Source organism: Musca vetustissima, unplaced genomic scaffold (assembly GCF_032173495.1).
Source record: "Musca vetustissima isolate MV318-11 ecotype Yass unplaced genomic scaffold, APGP_CSIRO_Mvet_v1 utg115262, whole genome shotgun sequence".
NCBI lineage: Eukaryota > Metazoa > Arthropoda > Insecta > Diptera > Muscidae > Musca > Musca vetustissima.
The window spans coordinates 1-20,612 of NW_026876948.1; the positions used below are offsets into that span (position 1 = coordinate 1).

The 20,612-nt window shown below is 35.2% G+C and overlaps 1 protein-coding gene and 1 long non-coding RNA gene across 2 annotated transcripts; both read right to left on the reverse strand.

Annotated features, from left to right (window-relative positions):
* Positions 1–487: 487 nt before the first annotated feature.
* Positions 488–16,229, reverse strand: LOC133321478 (prolyl 4-hydroxylase subunit alpha-1-like; the record flags this gene model as incomplete). The annotated part of the gene is made up of 6 exons (XM_061530569.1): positions 16,000–16,229; positions 8,993–9,147; positions 2,791–2,935; positions 791–1,538; positions 642–698; positions 488–565 (listed from the first exon to the last, which is right to left on the reverse strand). Coding segments are annotated over exons 1-6 (1,413 nt in total), but the record flags the coding sequence as incomplete, so codon positions are not given.
* A 3,806-nt stretch (positions 16,230–20,035) lies between these two features.
* On the reverse strand, positions 20,036–20,253 carry LOC133321477 (uncharacterized). Its single transcript, XR_009754012.1, has 2 exons — positions 20,157–20,253; positions 20,036–20,101 (listed from the first exon to the last, which is right to left on the reverse strand). It is a non-coding gene; the product is annotated as an uncharacterized LOC133321477 (long non-coding RNA).
* Positions 20,254–20,612: the final 359 nt, after the last annotated feature.

Genomic DNA, 20,612 nt, shown 5'->3' on the forward strand with positions numbered 1-20,612 from the left:
CATTTCTTATTAATTTTTACAATTGTTTAAAAGGGTACTATTTATGGTTCGTCACTTGTCCGAGGTCTGCCATATGAACTACTCATACCTCTTAGTAACATTTTCCAAAAACTCGTGTGCCTTCTCTATGATTACATAATGTGAATATGGCAAAGACTTCGAAAAAGGAACGAGGTTATAAAACAATCTTTTTATTTATATCTAAAAATATTATATTTATTTGAATTAATTTCTTATTTACATAGATTTTTACAAAATTGCATCATTTGTCAAGCCACAAGGTCTTGCTACATCCTGAAATCCGGAATGGGACCATATGTTAGCAACTGTAAAAGAAAACATTACAACGAAATTAATAAAATACAATCTCAATTCCTCATCACTAAAATGAAAACATACTTCGTTTGGTACCCATCAGGACTGGACATCCACCATGTAATGTTCTTGGATCTGGGTCAACAGATCTATGTAGATTAGGCCACATTACCATTGCACCTTTAACAGGTTTCAAATAGACATCCAGTTCGGGGAAAATGGTGTAACCTCCCTGGGTGACATCAGAGAGCTAATGTGAATAAAGGAGGATGTGTTAATATAAAAAAATATTTGATAACAGAAATATGAAGTTATTCTTTACTTACATAAAACATACTGGTTGTAATTCTATCGCCATAAAGTCCAGCCACAAGTTCAGTGTTCTAAAAATGTAAATCAATTGAAAACCCAAATAATTAACTATTCGAATGAAACAAACAATATTTAATTTATGTAATAGTTATTATCAACTCACATTCATATAATCATAATGTGGTACATACAGGCCACCAATGCCATAATTCGCCACCTGCATTTGTTCCACATTGGTCATATTGAAGCCGGTAATGAGACCAACCAAACGATACATATATGTCGAGGTGGGAGTTTCTCGTGGAGCCACCCATGTTTGCTGACTTACACGTTTTTCGGTGACCTCATTTTCTCCAGGTGCCTTTATAACTTCAGATCGGAAAAATCGCTGCTTAGCATGATCGAATAATTTCGTAACTTGTTCATCATTGAGTAGATTGTGATACAAACGGATATACGGCTCCATGAGCAATGGTTCAATTTGTAATGGATTAAGAACAAAATATGGATGTATTTTCGAATCTAAGTAACAGCTTAATTTTGTAATATTCTTAGATTTTCCTTGACACAATCGAGCATAATTCTGATGACGATCACTCTCCTTGAAGGGTGTGTATTTTTCTTTGTCATACGTTAATCGGTTTAACATTTTCATTGTCAATTTAGTGTCCACACTTTTCGAAATGGCATTTAAGTGCTGTTGAGCTTTTTCTTTGTCGCCCATCGAATGATGTACTCTGGCCAAATGTTCATTAATTTGTGTCGCAAAGTAATCTTTAATCTCTGCGGAATCATTGCTATTTTGCAATTTTCTTTCGGCTTGCTGAAGCCAATTTACGGCTAAATCCATGCGGGATTCATCCATTAGTGTTGTGGCTATTTCCAGGCATTCCCTCCAGTTGAGCGGTTGACTGGAAAGAAACAAAATTTATAATATTAAAAAAAAAAACAACCGAACCCTTATAATGAGCGTATGCCCTAACATGGCCCCAAAATTGAACAGTGCTCGACTTTTTATATGAAGCTATGTCAAAACTTGCACCTTTATAGAAAATGTTCAGCACACCTTTTTTCAAGAACTTAAACATGGTAAATTATTACCACATCATTGAAAATGGGGTAGTACCAACTTACTGCCAATTCGGACAGAAAATAAGGTCCTTTATATAGGGGGGCAAGTGGATCATTTCGAAAATTTTCTGCAGATAAAATGTTCACCCTCCGAGAATCCGGAATGCGAATTGCATCTAATATGCGGATTAAACCTTAAAAATGTCGAAAATGGGTCGGGTCCTCTTTATGGCGGCTATTTGAAAGCAGAAAATTCGCTAAAAAAACTGCAAATGTCGAAAATTGAGCGAGGTCTTTATATGAGCCCCCATATTACATGGACCTATATTCAGCAAACATGGTTTTCACCTTCTAAGAGTTCGGAAAACCGAAATACAGACATACTACAGATAATACTAAAGGAGGGATGTTTATATACACCAGAATACTTCTTTAGAATATTCTATAAACATCGTACCTCGATCTCTAGACAGCCTTCTGTAGACAACATTCATCCTGACATTCCTGAATGTCTCTTATAAATAGATGACCTTCAATGGATCTTCAATCAAATTCTGAAGAAGATTTGCCGGAAAAATCCTCCTGAGGGTAATTCGGAACTTTTTCTACTTTTTTTCTATTGTTGACATACTTTTAGAAGTAATTCATTTCTCGAAATACATTCTCCAGGATTGCTATAGGAAACAGATCTCTTAATGCCTTGTATTTTACAGAGCATCCTCTTAAGGCTGGCTGGGTTCAGGCAACGGGCCACTAATATGGTATCACTATTGCAACTGATAGTGCCATCCTAATGCATCACAATAAAAGAAAAAACCTTTAATAATTTTAAATAATTTTGTTTACTATTTTAAAACCATATATGTTTTTTATAACAACACCTTCCTGACATTCCCTTAAATTCCCAATTTTCATCTCATACGTTTCACTTCCAATCCATTTTCACATTTATGTATATGACTAACGAAACATTTTACTGTGTTACGAGTGTAAAACAGCAGGTTTACGCTTCATTGAAAATTTTTGTTGAATTTTATTTTAAATTAAACCACCACATCTCATCATCACCACCGTCATAACCAACTAACTCACCCGTAACCCTTGCCATTGGCCATATCCTCTGGATCGATATCATAGATATCCTGCAACCTGGCCAAACCAAGTATGGCTCCCCTTAGTTCATTTTCATCCGGCAATGGTGATTTTTTTCTTAATTGGGTCAACGAGTCCATTAGTTCTAAAAATAGACGACGAAACGAAAAAAAATGAGAACGTGAATAACAAAGTTATATGATGAATAGGTAACAAATATATTTTTCTATTTTTGATACATATATGGATATAAGGGTTGAGTGGTAATAAAATTGTAAAATGATTATACATATGGTGTAGGTTCAGGAAAGCTGTTCATGAACTCTATTAATAATGAGTTAACATCTTATATCAAAGACAACGGACCAGTAGAATTACGGTCAGATTAAAAAATAAAAAATAATCCGTTTATTAAGTCATCAATAACAATTTTGTCGGCTTTAAAGTGCCCCATCAGAACCCTCAAAACGCTTGTGACACACACTTCTTGATATAGCTCCTGCCCGGGTATATATTACTCAGAATCATCGATGCGTGAGCTGGTGCAAAGTACATGACTGGTCTGTCAGCATCTGAAAATTTTTCTTCGGAGCTATTAGAATAACTTAATTAAAATTAAGAAATACTTTCCCTTCCTTGGAACTCCAATGGCGCATTGTTCGTCAGGACTGGACACTTTATAACATCCTCAACGAAAAAAAAGTATATGATAACCTTCACCACTTTTGGTATATTCTACATATGTCTCCTAACAGACTCCGCATTTTCGAAAAAAAAAAAACATTGATATGGAATTGAACAAACTTGAATATGTGATGTTTCTGGAACCTATGCTAAATTTCATTTCATGGGACAAATTTATATACATCGATTTCATTTTTATATATTTAATCTCAATCAGATATCCGCTTGTAATATGTATGGAAGCTGTGGCTGCATCTGCACCAATTAAAAAAGGCCATAACGTCATTCTAGTCTCAATTTGATACGCTTCGTGTCAACCGTTGCAACATTTACCTAAACTCCAACGAACATACATAGCTATATCTAAATCTGAACCGATTTCAACAGAAGTATATGTCAATCGTACAAACTTTGGGTCTTTAGTGCAGACTTTACATAAAATCAAGGAAAATATACATGGGAGTTATATCTAAATCTGAACCGATTTCTACGAAATTTAACACACATCGTTCTAGACTTAATTCAGTACGATATTCCAAATTTCGTGCAGGTCGAAGGGTATATATTGACTTTGGTTCACCTGTATGTAAATCTGAACCGGTTTTTACGAAACTAAACACACATCATTCTAGGCTGTGCCAAATTTCTGCAAATCGAATGATATATAGGGACTTTTGTACACCATTTACATAAAATCGGACGAAACTATATATGGGAGCTATATCTAAATCTGAACCGATGTTCACGAAACTCAGCACACATCATTCTAGACTTAATTCCGCACGATGTGCCAAATTTCGTGCAAATCAAAAATATATAGGGACTTTGATGCAACATTTATATTAAACCGGACCTATAATAACATACCGATTTAATACAGGCATAACAAATGTGCCTCTCTAATGATTCGGGTTATATGATTATATACAAACGATTTAAAGCAAAATTTATATACGCTATTCACGCAAGGATTATATTGCACATAAAATCGGTATATATATGGGAGCGATATTTAAATCTGGACCGATTTTAACAAAATGTAAAACTCGTTCTTCCGAACTCTTGAAACACATGATTATAGCCTCAATGACCCACATTTGTGGAATCTGATAGAAATATATAATGTAGCTATAAATCTGAACAGAATACTACCAATTTCGTTGGGCCATATAACAGCTGATTATACTGTTTAATATTTATGGACATTACGAAATTTTACACGAAGTAAGGGGACTGATCAAGGAACAAGCATGACTCTTTTTATCGATCAATATTTAGCGGATTAAATGAGCATAGACTTTTGTGTAAAAACGGCAGTTTGCATTCTATGTCGTATACTCGTATATTTACGCCTTAAGACTAGATTGCCGAAGTCGGTCTTTTTGGCCGTTTTTCATTTTCAAGTACAAAAAAAATTGTGTATATAATGACAAAGCTTTTTAAGATTTGGTGACTTTTTGTACCACATATAACTACATTTATTAATCATAGTAGCTTCTTACCTACTTCTTTCATCCCCGTATTGACATGTGCTATACCTATATTGCCTGAAATCGGTCATTTTGACCTCTTGTGAAATATTTAATAATCAAACTACTTTTATTATTATATAAAGTAAATATCTTATATATCTTATACCAGATCAGTACAACAACATCGAACCCCGTTTGCTCTAGAAACACAAACGAACACTTAAATCGGGAAAAATAAATTTTATATTTCCCGTCGATTTCACTCTTACAGTAAACATTTACTCTTTTTCGAACATGAGTGATTGACCCCAAGAGTTGGTAACGCCTCGATATATTGCTCCTTGGCCCACCTTTTAGTGTACCGATCGACATATCTCGACTAGCTAAGTCGATCTGTGGGACATGTGTGTCCGTCCATCCGTGGACTATGACCAATCGTAACGAAATTTTGCGTGTATGACCCTTTCTGACCAAGAAAGACATCTATTGTTTTTGGAAATAACCGGTTAATATTTAGGGGACCAAAAACTTTGTTTTCTTTTATGACCCGAACATCTCGAAATTTTTCACAGTGAAAGAGGTCTGACCATAGAAGAAGCATGACTGTTTTGATGAATATTTAGCGGGTCAAATGGATCCAGGACATAGATGTCATTCCGACATGTTTATATTTCTCTGTTTGTCTAGTAGCTTTAGACCCCACAACAATAATCCGAACATCATCAATTTTCCACGGGAAAGGCAATTCAAACAACTAACCTAAATGTCTGTCATGTTAATGAACGGTCAATATTTAACGGATCAAATTAACCGATTATTTTTTTTTTTTTTTTTTTTTTTGTAAAATTGCAGAATTTACATCTTATGAAGTAATTTTTTACTTTCGAAAATATGCCGCAGTGGACCTCCAACGGACTGAAGAGTGAAAATATTGACCAGTCTCGAAATATAGATCCGCTGTCACTTAGAGCTCAGTGGTAACTGTGTAGGGTATCATATGGTCGGCCCCGTCCGACAATATTGCTCCGCTCACTGCTTGCTACATTTCTTGTTAATTGAACAAACCTAGGGCTTTTGGTGCTGAAAATCGGGCGAAATTCAGATCTAAATCTGAATCGATTTTAGCAAAACATTACGCGCTTTATCTTTTTCATAAAATCGGACGAATTTCTATATAAAAGCTATATCTAAGCATACGTAATTCTAGGCTCAGTTTGGTACATTATGCAAAATTTATTTCTGATCGGATACACTTTGACAGTTTGATGTACTAATTATATGAAATCGGAAGAAAATCTATATAGAAGCTATACTTAAATACCTGAAATATTCACATTAGGCCCCATAAATAATATATGTATATATATATTAGGTTGGGGGAAAACGAAATCCATTATTTTTATATGAATTATAGAACTTCATTTAACATGCTTCGGAATGTCGGGTCAATGCTTTATGGTATCATTTGGGCATAATCAACAATAACTTAATATGTTGGGATTTCACTTTAGAAAATATTGGTATACGTTTTAGAGTAGTCCATAAGTTTCGCTACATCGGAAGTTAGATATTTTCAGAGATTAGTTTTTTTCAACCAAATTATTTGCATATTTATATTTTGAATTCTAATTACCACAAATAATAGATTTAAAACCACGTTTAAGGGCAGCCACGATCTCATGGTACCTCTCAATAAACGATATTTGGGGTCATTGGGACAGGTCTTTTTTAATAGAATTGGTTTTAATATGATTTGTCGGGTTCTTCTGGGATGTAAAATCTTCCTACCAACGATTATCAATATTGGCTTATCGTTACCATATAACCTTAGCAACCTATTTTCGGTATTTTAAAGGTTTTAGCCGCTATATATAGTTCAAACATAACGTTTCTGATTTGCTACTTGAGGTGATGAACCTATATAGCCAAAAGTAGCACTGAATCTAGGTCTGCCATGAATCAAATTGAATACTCCATTATCTTCATGTGAAATCATATGAACATAACCATATTGATATGTGCGCATCAGTTAGCCATTCAGACGGACATTCGCAAACCGACTCTAAATTATCTGAAACAAATTTGGTCCATAGAAACAGCAGCCCTTATAAGGCTGAGAGAGCACAAATTATGACTAGTGACAATGATCTACGAAAATTGTAATATAAAACCAGTGAGCGGAGCAGTATAGTCGGACGAGGCCGACCACACGATACCCTACACAACTACCACAGAATTCTATCTTTCTGCGGATTTTTATTCCGAGCCTGGGTAATATTTCGTGATAGTTTCACTTTCTTGCCGTTAAGAGGTCAACAGCACCTCTTCCTTACACTGACTTATTTTCCGAATATTACCAATATTCAGTACAGCCCTTCTAATTACTTGTCCATATTCTCTTCACCGTGGGTTGTTCGGCTTTTAATTTTGACCTATAGATTGAATCGAAAAAAAAAACACAAGAAAAATAAGTTTTCGGTCCACTTCATCCCGAAATTGTTATCTGGTCATATTTGTTTTTGTTGTCCTTGACCATACCAGGATCCTCATGGAAAATTTCAAAGCGATCAGCGATATATTTCCGCCCTCTAGTGTGGCAATGTGTTTCTAAACAATATCTGGATACATAAGCACCTGTAAATATTTAAGTGTAACTCCCACATCCGAGTACATACAATACATACAATATAATTGGTATCAATTTAAAGGTCAACTACTCCTCTTGGATATACTATCAACTTCTCGGGCATATGTCCTTCAGGAGCAATTATATACGCCCTAGAATAGAAATGTTGTAATTTTTCACACAAAAGTCAGGGTTCATTTGACCCGCCAAATATTGACAGATCTTTATCAAAACATGCATACTTATTCTTTGGCCCGAACCCCTTCTCCATGTAAAATTTCACGATGTTCGGATCATAATTGCGGCCTCTGGAGCGACCAGAAAAATCGACAAAAATTTAGTATTTGGTCCATTTCATCCCCTAAATATTAACCGATCTTTACCAAAAACAATAGGGGTCTTCATTGGCCAGAACCCGTCCTACATCAAAATTTCGCGAAGATTGGTCCATAACTGTGGCCAGTATCGTGTTTACAAAATAAATTGGACAGACGGACGGACGGGCACACGTGTCTAGATCGACTCAGCTAGTCGAGATATGACGATCGGTATACTTAAAGGTGGGTCTAGGACCAATATTTCGTGGCGTTGCAAACTTTTGGGACTGCACAAAGCTATAATACCCTGACAACATAGTTGTGTAGGGTATAACAAAGACTCAGCTATTTTTAAGAATGTATGTGAAATCCCTATTTCTGAGTTCTTTGTGTCAGAGTCAAATTAAAAACAAAATTAAATATATCTTGGTATCCTAGAAGAAAATTAGCATAGGATCTAGAAAACAAATTTAAATACCAATCCGTTATTAGAAATTTTTAAACATCTTTCATGATGTCTAGTGAGTTTTAAAATCGTCATATAACCAACCTATTATTTGAATGTAAGTTTGTTCATTTAATACCACCATTTACATAAAGTTACCTATATCTATAGATGTATGTGCACATACTGGTAACAGGTATTGTTTTCAAGTATTCATTATTATAACTGGTACCTGCTCTGATTAGTATTATAACATTAGTACCCACCATTGCTATGGATGACATAGTAGCTACTATGTATTGGGATAATACACTGAATGAACATTCTACCTAGCTATGTCATTCGTCCAACGACGACAACACCAATTTCTGTATCAGTATGTATGGTATTAATGGAATAACTCACACGATTATTGGGGGATGATTTATGTACATCGAAAACTTATTTTTAGTCTATATATATATCCTTGTTATAAGGTATGTTCCTCTCTTAAATAAAAACACCCATAGTCCCATTAACAAAATTTCTTCAACTTTACTATTGTATGTTTGTCTATTTCCCTTACCATATTTAATTGCTTTAAATGGAGAATTTTATATATATATTTTTTATAGATTTTTATAAACTTTCAATGGAATACAACTATTGTCATACATACCCTCTGAAACATCGTTGAATCTCAACAAATCGGCAACATCCTTCCAATCTCTGACCACACGTTCAATTAATTTAAAAGCATTGATGGGATTTCCTAAATAATCTTCCACATCCTGCTCAGCTTTTTCATGTTGAAATTTAATACGTTCCATAAATCTAAGTTTGTCGAACAACAAGAGCAACGACGACAACAACAAGCAGTTAGTTAGCCAGCGAAAAAGCCAAATGGAGTCCAGTTGAAAGAAAATTAAAAGCGCCAAGGACAAAAATAAAATACAAGAGAAATAGAATGAAAAACGAAATAAGAAAAAAAAAAACAGTAAATTATGAAAGGTCACAATATAGAACAGTAGTTTATTAGGAAAACAACAGGTTTCTTAAATGAAAATTAATTTGAAAAATATAAGAAGAAGCAATGAACAAAGGGATAAGGAAAATACGAATGAGAAACAAGTGAATAAGTGTTAAGTTCGGCCGGGCCGAACTTTGGATACCCTCCACCATAGATATACTGACAGGTACTAGAAATGAAAATATAGGGAACATATCAAAAAGTGGACCTATACCGACATTTCTATGTACACTATAATACACATTTCAGAAATTTTTAATGGATAATTATACCCTCAGCCTTATGGCTAATGAGGGTGTATACAATTTACACCGTGTGCCTCATCGAAATATTGGTTCAAGACCCCATGTTTCTTTGGACCAAATCCGTTTCAGAAAATTTACATTTTATCCAAACTTTGCCAATCTTATTATTTCTTCCTAACTTAGGTCCACTCCTTCTGGTACCTCCCACACAGGGGCTAGGTTTAAATACGGTTATCTCGATTCCTCCACAGGTGATATAGTTACAACAGAGTCTTAGAACCAAACCCAAAACGCAGAACAAATTGCATAACTATTTTAATATAAACCAGTGAGCGGAGCAGTATAGTCGGACGGGGCCGACCATATGATACCCTACACAACTACCACGAAAAACACATTTTCGGCGGTTCTATATTCTGAGCCTGGGCAATATTTCGTGATATTTGCACCCTTTTTACCGATTATAGATCAACGACCCATCTTTCTAAGTCTTGCACATTTTCCAAAATGTTTTTTCTTGAAGTGAATTTTTACGCAATAAAATAAAAAATTGGTCACTTTAGGTTTTGGTTGATTTGACCCTGGGAGAATTGACCGATCATCATCTAAACAGCCGCTCCAAGTATTTAGTCAGATACCATTCACCTTGTAAAATATGTGATGTTCTGCATATAATCGTTCTAGAGGCGACTAGAAAATCTGACAAAATGAAATCTCAACTTCACCGAAAACTATAAGCGTCGTCCTTGACCATAATCGGAACTTCATGTACAATTTCAAAACGATCAGCGCGACATTTCCGACCTCTAATGGAGTAATAGTAATAATATGCACATAGTCACCTTTACTTAATTACGTATAACTCTCGCATCGGAGTACATACAGCCATATAATTGGTATCAATTTGAAGATCAACAACTCATATTGGACAAAATATCAACATCTCGAGTATATGACCTTCAGGACCAAGTATATACGCCCCAGAATAAAAATTCTGTGATTTCAGGGTCCATTTGACCCGCTAAATATTGACCGATCTGTATCAAAACAGGCATGCTTATTCTTAGGCCCGATCCCCTACTCCATGTAAAATTTCACGATGTTCGGACCATAACTGCGGCCTCTGGAGCGGCCAGAAAAATCGACACAAATTTAGTATTTGGTCCATTTCATACCCTAAATATTAACCGATCTTTACCAAAAACAATAGGGGTCTTCATTGGCTAGAACCCATCCTACATGCAAAATTTCGTGAAGATTGGTCCATAACTGTGGCCTGTATCGTGTTTACAAATTATAATGGACAGACGGACGGACGGACGGACACACATGTCTAGATCGACTCAGCTAGTCGAGATATGACGATCGGTATACTTAAAGGTGGTTCCAGGACCAATATTTCGCGGCGTTACAAACTCTTGGGGCTGCACAAAGCAATAATACCCTGACAACATAGTTGTGTAGGGTATAAAAACTACGCCTTATAATTCTTCTTAAATTCATTTTTAAATCCACGCCTTATAATTCTTGTTAATTATACCCTACACAACTATGTTGTCAGGGTATTATAGCTTTGTGCAGCCCCAAAAGTTTGTAACGCCGCGAAATATTGGTCCTAGACCCACCTTTAAGTATACCGATCGTCATATCTCGACTAGCTGAGTCGATCTAGACATGTGTGTCCGTCCGTCCGTCCGTCCGTCCGTCTGTCCATTATAATTTGTAAACACGATACAGGCCACAGTTATGGACCAATCTTCACGAAATTTTGCATGTAGGATGGGTTCGGCCCAATGAAGACCCCTATTGTTTTTGGGAAAGATCGGTTAATATTTAGGGGATGAAATGGACCAAATACTAAATTTTTGTCGGTTTTTCTTGTCGCTCCAGAGGCCGCAACAATGGTCCGAACATCGTGAAATTTTGCATGGAGAAGCGGATCGGGCCAAAGAATAAACATGCCAGTTTGGAGAAAAATCGGTCAATATTTAGCGGGTCAAATGGACCCTGACTTTTGTGTGAAAAATGACAAAATTTGTATTCTATGGCGTATATATTTGCCCCTGAAGGACATATACCCGAGAAGTTGATATTATATCCTAGAGGAGTGGTTGACCTTTAAATTAAGACCAATTATATTGTTGTATATGCTCGGATGTGGGAGTTACACCTAAATATTTACAGGTATCTCCGTATTCGTATATTATTTAGTAACCCATTATCACTCTAGAGAGCGGAACTATAGCGCTGATCGCTTTGAAATGTTCCATGAGGTTCCAGTTATGGTCAAGGACAATGCCTGTAATTTTCGGTGATGATCAGATAATAATTTTGGAATGAAGTGGACCGAAAACGTAATTTTTTGTGTTATTTTCGAGTCGATCTATAGACCTCAAATGAAAGCCGAATATCACAATACAACCCACGGTGAAAGAAAATCTGGACAATAGCTGTACTGAATACTCGTAATATTCGGAAAATATGTCAGTGTGAGCAAGAGGTGCTGTTTATCTCTAATCGGGCAAGAGGATGAAAATATGACTAAATATTGCCCATGCTCGGAATAAACATCCGCAAAAAATTTGTGTTCCGTGGTAGTTGTGTAGGGTATCGTATGGTCGGCCCCGTCCGACTATACTGCTCCGCTCACTGGTTTTTTTTTAAATCCACGCCTTATAATTCTTGATAAAAATGTTTGTTTTTATACCCTCCACCATAGTATGGACCGCATATTAATTTTGTTTTTCGATTTGTAACTCATCCAAATAATCATTTCCGACCCTATAGAGTATATATATTCCAGATCAGCGTAAAATTCTATGACGATATAGTCATGTGCGCCTGTCCGTCTGTCTGTTGTAATCACTCTAGCGTCTAAACGAATTGAGATAGATCGCCAAAATTTTGAAGGCAGGTCAAGTTCGAAGATGGGCTTTATCGGTCCACTTTTAGGCAAATCTCCCATATAAGGGTACCCCCCAAATTTCGGTAATTTGAGGTTCTTGAGCTGAAATTTGGTACATTGAGTTCTTATTGGGTAGCAAATCTCTCCACTAAAATTATAAATATGGGTCCATATTTTCGGATAGCCTATAAGGGTACCCCCAATTTTGCGGTATTTTGGGGGGTTAGATCGCATTTTTCGACCGAATTCGCTGAAATTCAGTACTTTGAGTTCTTATTGGGTAGCAAATCTTGATACTAAAAATTATAAATTTAGGTCAATTTTTTCGGTTCTTGAGCGCGTTTTGAGGTTCATGAGCGCGTGTTTCAACCGAATTTGCTGAAATTTGGTACTTTGTAGTCGTATGTGGTAACAAATCTCCCCACCAAAAATTAATTATATTCACCCCTTTTTAGGGGTAGTCCCCATATAACCCCCTTTTTATACCCTTCACCACTGTGTGGTGCAGAGTATTATGTATTTGTGCATATGTTTGTAACAGGCAATAATAATCGAGATAGACCCATGGTTCCTTTTGAGAATATGCATAGAATCACTTTCTCAGTCGATTTATGCATGTCCGTCTGTCTGTCCGTCCGTCTATTTATTTTTATTAACAAAGTACAGGTCGCATTTATGATCCGATTGGGATGAAATTTGGCACAGGTCACTTAATTGGCCCAAGGACAAACCCTGTTGAAAATGGGAAAATCGGTTCAGATTTAGATATAGCTCCCATATATATTTTCGTCCGATTTAAGGTAAATGATGTACCAAAGTCCCTTTATATCTTTTGATTTGCACGAAATTTGGCATAGAGTACTGAATTAAGTCCGGAATGATGTGTGCCATGTTTCGGGATAATCGGTTCAGATTTAGATATAGCTCCCATATATAGTTTCGTCCGATTTAAGGTAAATGGTGCACCAAAGTCCATATATATCTTTCGATTTGCACGAAATTTGGCACAGAGTACTGAATTAGGTCCAGAATGATGTGTGCTAAGTTTCGAAAAAATCGAGTCAGATTTATATATAGCTCCCATGTATATTTTCCTCCGATCTACGGTAAATGGGGTTCCAAAGTGCCTATATATCTTTCGATTTGCACGAAATTTGACATAGGGTACTGAATTTGGCCCAGAATGATGCGTGCTAAGTTTCGTGAAAATCGGTTCAGATTTAGATATAGCTTCGATATATATTTTCGACCGATTTAATTTAAATTGTGCACTAAAGACCAAAAGATTGGCCGATCGGCACACAATTTTGTACAATGTACTGTTACTAAAACCTTTCTTGTGTCAAGTTTTCTTGAAATTGGTTTAGATTTACATATACCTTCTATATATATTTTTGTCCGATTTTAAGTAAATGGTACACTAAAGGCCCATACCTAGGCCGATTGACAAAACCTACAGAAATTAATAAAAATTAATATCTAGAAGTTTTTTTGAAATCGGTTCAGATTAGCTTCCATATATAATTTCGACCTATTCATGTTGACTATACACCAAATAATCTATGGGCATACCAAATAGCGTGTGTAAAGTTTGCTTTAAATCTATTTACAAAATTTAGAATAGGTTGCCGAATGGTATGTGCTGCAATTTATGTTAGTCGGTTTACTTATAGATAAAGATCGCATATTTATGTTCGTTCAATTTCATGTCAATGTCCCTTTGAAAAGGCGACGTCTGTTAGGATACATATGTAGAATATCCCAGAATAGCCCAGTCCGACTAGTGGAAGTGATGCAAATGTGGTATAGGTTGGTAATGTGGTATAGTCACTTTTTTTGTAAACTGAAAATTTTAGAATAACTAAAACATGTTCTATAGTTTGCTGTTCTCAAAAAAATAAGATAGCAATGACCTGTTTAATTTATTTAAATCACGTTGAGAATCAGTACCAAAAATAAAATTTTTCATGAAATTGACTTTTTTTCGGTTGAAGTTTAAAAATAATTTTTTGTTTTACGGATGTACTTTAATCGTTATTACTAAAGCATTAAAATAATCAGTATGAACTAAAAATCAAATAATATGCGCGATTGCACCACATAATCACCAATTTGAAAAAAAACTAGACATTTCTTCAGTAAACACAAGTGTAGGTAATGTGGTATACATTGATTCTGCATGAAAAAAGGCCAGCACTAGACAAAATCTCATTACTATGTGAAACATTTGTACTCTACGAGAGTCGACCATGAATCACAAGGATGAAAAACAAAGGCTATGAGTTTTAACAACTTCTCCATAAAAAAATTAAATATTGACATGTGTAGACATTATTATATAATAAAAATCCGTTAAAAATCTTAACAGACATAAATCTCGAGCTAATTCGCATTCATTAAAAACAATAAATTATATAAGATATCAATTGGAAGTAAATATTATACTATACCACATTAACATCATGTGGTATACCACATTACCTTCACTTTTTTTAAAATCGCTTTTTATGGAATTTCTAATATTTCCTCAAATATCTCTTAAATTGTTAGAATAATATTATTTTCAAATTGATACATGGAAAGACAACACATGTAGCATGTTAAGTGCAAAATTTCAATTCAATCGGATAAAAAATAAAAATTTGGCAATCTAAAAACAAATGGGTATACCACATTTGCATCACCTCCTATATACTGCTTTCCTTACTGGTTTATATTAAAATAGTTATCTGATTCGTTCCGAGTGTTGGGGTTGGGTAGTCGTTACGGGGAATAGTCAATTTTTACCCTACAAAGACTATCAAGCCATCTGTTGTAAGCATTCCGCCTTCTAAAGATATTGTGATAAAAAACTCAAACATGACGATAATGAAATATATCGGCAGACATTTAGGCATCTCCTCAATATAGTGATACCTCCTGAAGGAAAGAATTGAGATATTGGGTTCAAAATTGGCATATACCGGTCATTAATTAGGCATATAATATATAATAACCCCAAATATTCACTATTTCCTATATTATGTAATCAATATTGGTCCCCCTTTAGGCATAGCCTCATATAACTTTGCAATCTAAATTACAGTAGTTTGTGGATTTTATACTCTACCATGCGTTATCAGTATTAGTCCACTTTTTGGATCTTACAGATTTTAGGAAAAAACCCCATTAAAAATTGCTGAAGTTTGTATTTGGTGCACATAATGGTTTACATAAATCGGTTTGTAGAATTATGCCCACAAAAATATTCGTTTAAAAAATCAACGCCTTATGGCTTTCTTATTATGGAGATTTTTTAATGACTTAAAATGGAATTCTTCTTTAAATGTGTTGGTCACTAATGTCCTTTCTACTGTTCAAATTTTTGTACCAGCCACTTAATTCCTTTAACCTCATTTATCTCCCTCCCACACATACATACACACACCCACCCTCACACACATTATTGTCGTCCATCATTCTTATTGCTAATCACAGAAATAAATGCCTCTCTCACCATCACTTACCTTCGTATAATGGATATGTAATCCTCCAGTCCTTCTGAGTACTTCCGGAAACTTAACAACAACGATGACTCAATGCTATCCAAACGTTTTAAACTATCGATAGATGAATAGAATTCTCCATGTACGGGCAGATTTGATGGCAACAATAGCATCAGGAAAACCGATAGAGCCACATACGATACAAAAGGACGACAACGACGTCGACGACAATATATCCTATTTGATGTCATGCTGAGAGATACCAACACTGAGGAGTGCCAATAATAATTCTAAACTAGATTATGTGTCCTGTGTTGGTGTCGATGTTTAAACGCTGTCGGTTAAAAGGTCGTTGGATTTGGTATTGATATTATTTGAGCCAGCCAACTACTACTTCTACTCGTACTCGTCTTTTGGCTCAATAGTTGTTAGCTCTTCGAATGATACGAAAGATGATTTGGTCGATGATGTGAATGTGCTTGTGCAGGCTGATGATGTGATGTTGAATGTGTGCTGCTATTTGGGTAACTGAAATTCGAAAAATTTGTCTTATCGAGCACTACCATTGAAAGTGAATTGCCAAGAGTGTTTGTGGGGAGGAGAACATAAAAGAAGAAACTATTTGTACGCTTCCTTTGATAGGTGGTAGGTAATCGTGTGGCTGCTGTCGCTTCTGTGTGTCATGTTTACTTTCGAGTAAACGAAATTCAAGCTGTTCAAATAACATTAATTCTAAAGTTGCTGTCTGAAAGTGTGTTCTTTTGACACGTCTTTATTTTTTTCTGTCATTAATTTTGTGTCATGTTTAAATTGGAGGAAAATAAAATAGAGACAATTTGTGGAGAAAGTCTCTCTTTGACATTTGTACCAAAATTTCATGATTGTATTTAATAACACATTATTAAATTCAATAATCAGTTTCAACATTAAAAACCTACACCAATCCGTGGTACAAAGAAGCAAGATAGACCCGTAGAATATACATGGAATCACTTTCCGAGTCGATTCCCAAAATTTCGGTACCCTAATTTTGTTTTCCAACCAAATTGGCTGTAATTTAGTATTTTGAATTCTCATTCGGTGGGAAATCTTCGTATCGAAAGCTATCAATATTAACTTAAATTTCGGAATAGACCCCATATAAACGCATCGCCGTTTATTTGGTACTTTAGGGATTTTCAGCACGTTTTTAAATTTTAATTAAGACGTGCCATAGTTTTATACCAATAATACATAAACCAAAGATTGTGTCTAATATTGATATTAAATATTGCTATGAAATAAAATATTAGTTTTATACCCTACACAACTATGTTAGTAAGAATACCGATCATCATATCTCTACTAGATAAATCAATCTAGACGTGTGTGTCCACCCGTCCGTCTGCACATTATAATATGTAAATACGATTTTATTTGAATGTAGGTCAGGTTATGGCCAAAGAAGACCCCTATATCGCTATATTTTTGGAAAAGCGCCCTTTAATATTTAGGGGATGAAATCGACCAAATACTTAATTTTTGTCGGTTTTTAATGGTCGCTCCAGAGGCCGCAATTATGTCCCAAACATGTTTTTATAAAGATCGGTCAATATTTAGCGGGTCAAATGGACCCTGATTTTTGTGTGAAAATTGTCAAAATTTGTATTCTGTGGCGTATATTTTTCCTCCTGAAGGGCATGGATCCGAGAAGTTGATAGTATATCCACGAGAAGTGGTTGGTCTTTAAATTAATACCTGTCAGCAACTGGACCGTTTGAAGATAGCAATTGACAGAAACGGCCAGAATCGGCCAACAGAAGAGGTGTCGTGTTCCACTAGGACAACGCTAGGGTACACACATCTACAGTGACTCGCCAGAAACTTCGGGAGCTTCGTTGGGAATTTTGTATGTATCCGCCATACAGTCCGGACTTGGCACCAAGTGATTATCATAAATTTTCTTGCATTGCAAAATTTCTTTTATGATGAAAAAATTGGTATCTCGGGAGGCTTGTGAAAATCGACTACTAGAGTTTTTTGCAAATAGAGAGCAGGACTTCTCATGCAACAAAACGGTGCATATTTGTCCAAATCAACCATTCCGAAGCATGGTAAATAAAGTCTCATAGTTCATCTAAAAATAATGGATTTTTTCCCAACCAATATATATATATATATATATTAAAAGGATTATAACCGATCCGATATTCCATATTAAAATTTATTTCGGCTTTGATTTTATAATAGACCGTTTGAATAACTATCATTTATATTTGAACTGTCTGGTGTTCGCCCGAATACATGAAAAATATTCGGTACGACATAAAACTAAAGTTTCAAAAAACGTAGCATAACCTTAGGCGTCACTTGTCACCGCAGTAGATCTATTTAGTGTTTGTATCAAATTGATACTAGAATGTTAGGATACATATCGCTCATTTGCTGCAACACAGGCATAACTCAAACCAGTAAGGAAATTAGTAAAGTCGGACTTGGTCGACTATATGATACCCTTCACCACTATATGTATATTGTATATGTGTATCCTAACAATTTCATGTCATGTCAACCTATGCTAAATTTAATTTCAATCAGATTTAAGGAATTCGATTTATAGATTCAGTATGCCGCACTGTTAAAAATATAATCTCAATCAGACATCCATTCGAAATATTATGGTACGTTATGCAAACCGTCGTGTCAATCGGACAAACATTAGGAGTGGGTGCACCATTTACCTAAAATCGGACTAAAATATATATGTGGGACCCATATCTAAATCTGAACCGATATTCTCGAAACATAACACACCTCATTCCAGACTCAATTTAGTACGCTATGCCAAATATGGTGGAAATCGAAAGATATGAACCGAATTTAAGCTTAATTCACTACTCTATGCCAAATTTCTACAAATCGAGAGATATAGGGACTTTGGTGCACCATTTACATAAAATCAAAACTATATTTGAGAGCTTTATCTAAAACTGAACCGATTTTCACAAAACTTAATACACATCGTTCTGGACCTAATTCTGTACTCTGTGCCAAATTTCGTGCAAATCGAGAGATATATAGGGACTTTGGTGCCTATATCGGATGAAAATATATATGGGAGCTATATATAAATCTGAACCGATCACCAATTTCAATAGGGTTCGTCCTTGGGCCAAATAATTGATTGTGCCAAATTTCATCCAAATCATAAATGCGACCTGTACTTTGTTTACAATTTAACGTCTACAGACGGACGGACATGCATAAATCGACTCAGAAAGTGATTCTATACATATTCTCAAAAGGAACCATGTGTCTATCTCGTTTCCTTTTGCCTGTTACAAACATATGCACAAAGACGTAATACCCTGTATCGCAGTGTGGTAAAGGGTATATTAGAGTGTGTAAGAGATATTCATATGCCTTTTTTACACAACATGCCGTCTATTATAGCGAACAATCGTGCATCATTAACTCGAAAATCACATTTTTTGAGTTATGCCTGTCTTGCAGCAATTGAGCGATATGTAGAATATACCCAAATTGTTGAAGGGTATCATATAGTCAGCCCAGTGCGACTTTACTACTTTCCTTACTGGTTGTACTTGGTCTAGGTTTGGTAAAAATAATATCTTCAGAAATGTTCAAATTTATTTTATAAATAAGGTTATTAAGATCGTAGATTTTTAAACGAAAAACGAAAAAAAATAAATAAATAGGGTATGCTTAATTACGTTTATTACAAATATTTTGGTTTTATTTTAAGCCAAATCCAATAACATAAATAATTCAGCGATTTCAGCAATCTCTGCCAAGGTTTTGGTAACACCACCAACAATGACATAGGCCTCCTTCAGATAGGGTTTAGCTTTGACCCAAGCAGTGGCAACATCATGACGGAAATCCTTTACCAGTTTATCAACATCATCACCAAATTTCTTCAGGGCATCTTCAGTATCATGGACCGCATCTTTGACATCATGACCAAATTCGTCAGCAACATGTTTCTAAAGTAAATCATAATCATTTAAGATATTATTTCATAAAATTAAATAAAGAGCAGAATAAAAAAAGTTACCACATCATCGCCAAAATCATGGAAACCATGTTTAACATCATGGGCAAATTTGTCGGCGACATGTTTCTACAAAATTCATGTATTGAAAATTTAAAAATTCTTTCAAAATTTCTCTACTTACAATATCCTCAGCTAGTCGTTTGAAAATATCCTCATGACACTCCACGGCGCTGCAAAGAGCCAATGCCAAGAGAATACAGGTGACTAAGAAACGCATTGCTAATTTGTTTCTCTCCAAGATTTGTTTGATTTGTGACTGGTAACAACTGTGTCGGAATGAAAAAAAATATTCCCGCTTTTATAGTACCCACAGATGTAACCAACAAAGACCACTTTGAACTTCTGAAGTGCATTTGTACGATAAAATGTTGTTATTGTTGTGATTATTATTAGAAGGGTATTAGCAGAATTGCCGATGTGAAACCAGGGAATATATTTTGTCTATTTTTTTAATGACCACTTGATATAAATCGATGTGATTTTCAAATGATAAGTATCATATTAATAAAGTTTTAATGGGAGAGATAATATGAGAATTGTTAATTTTGAAAAATATTAAAGCGTTTAGAATATTATA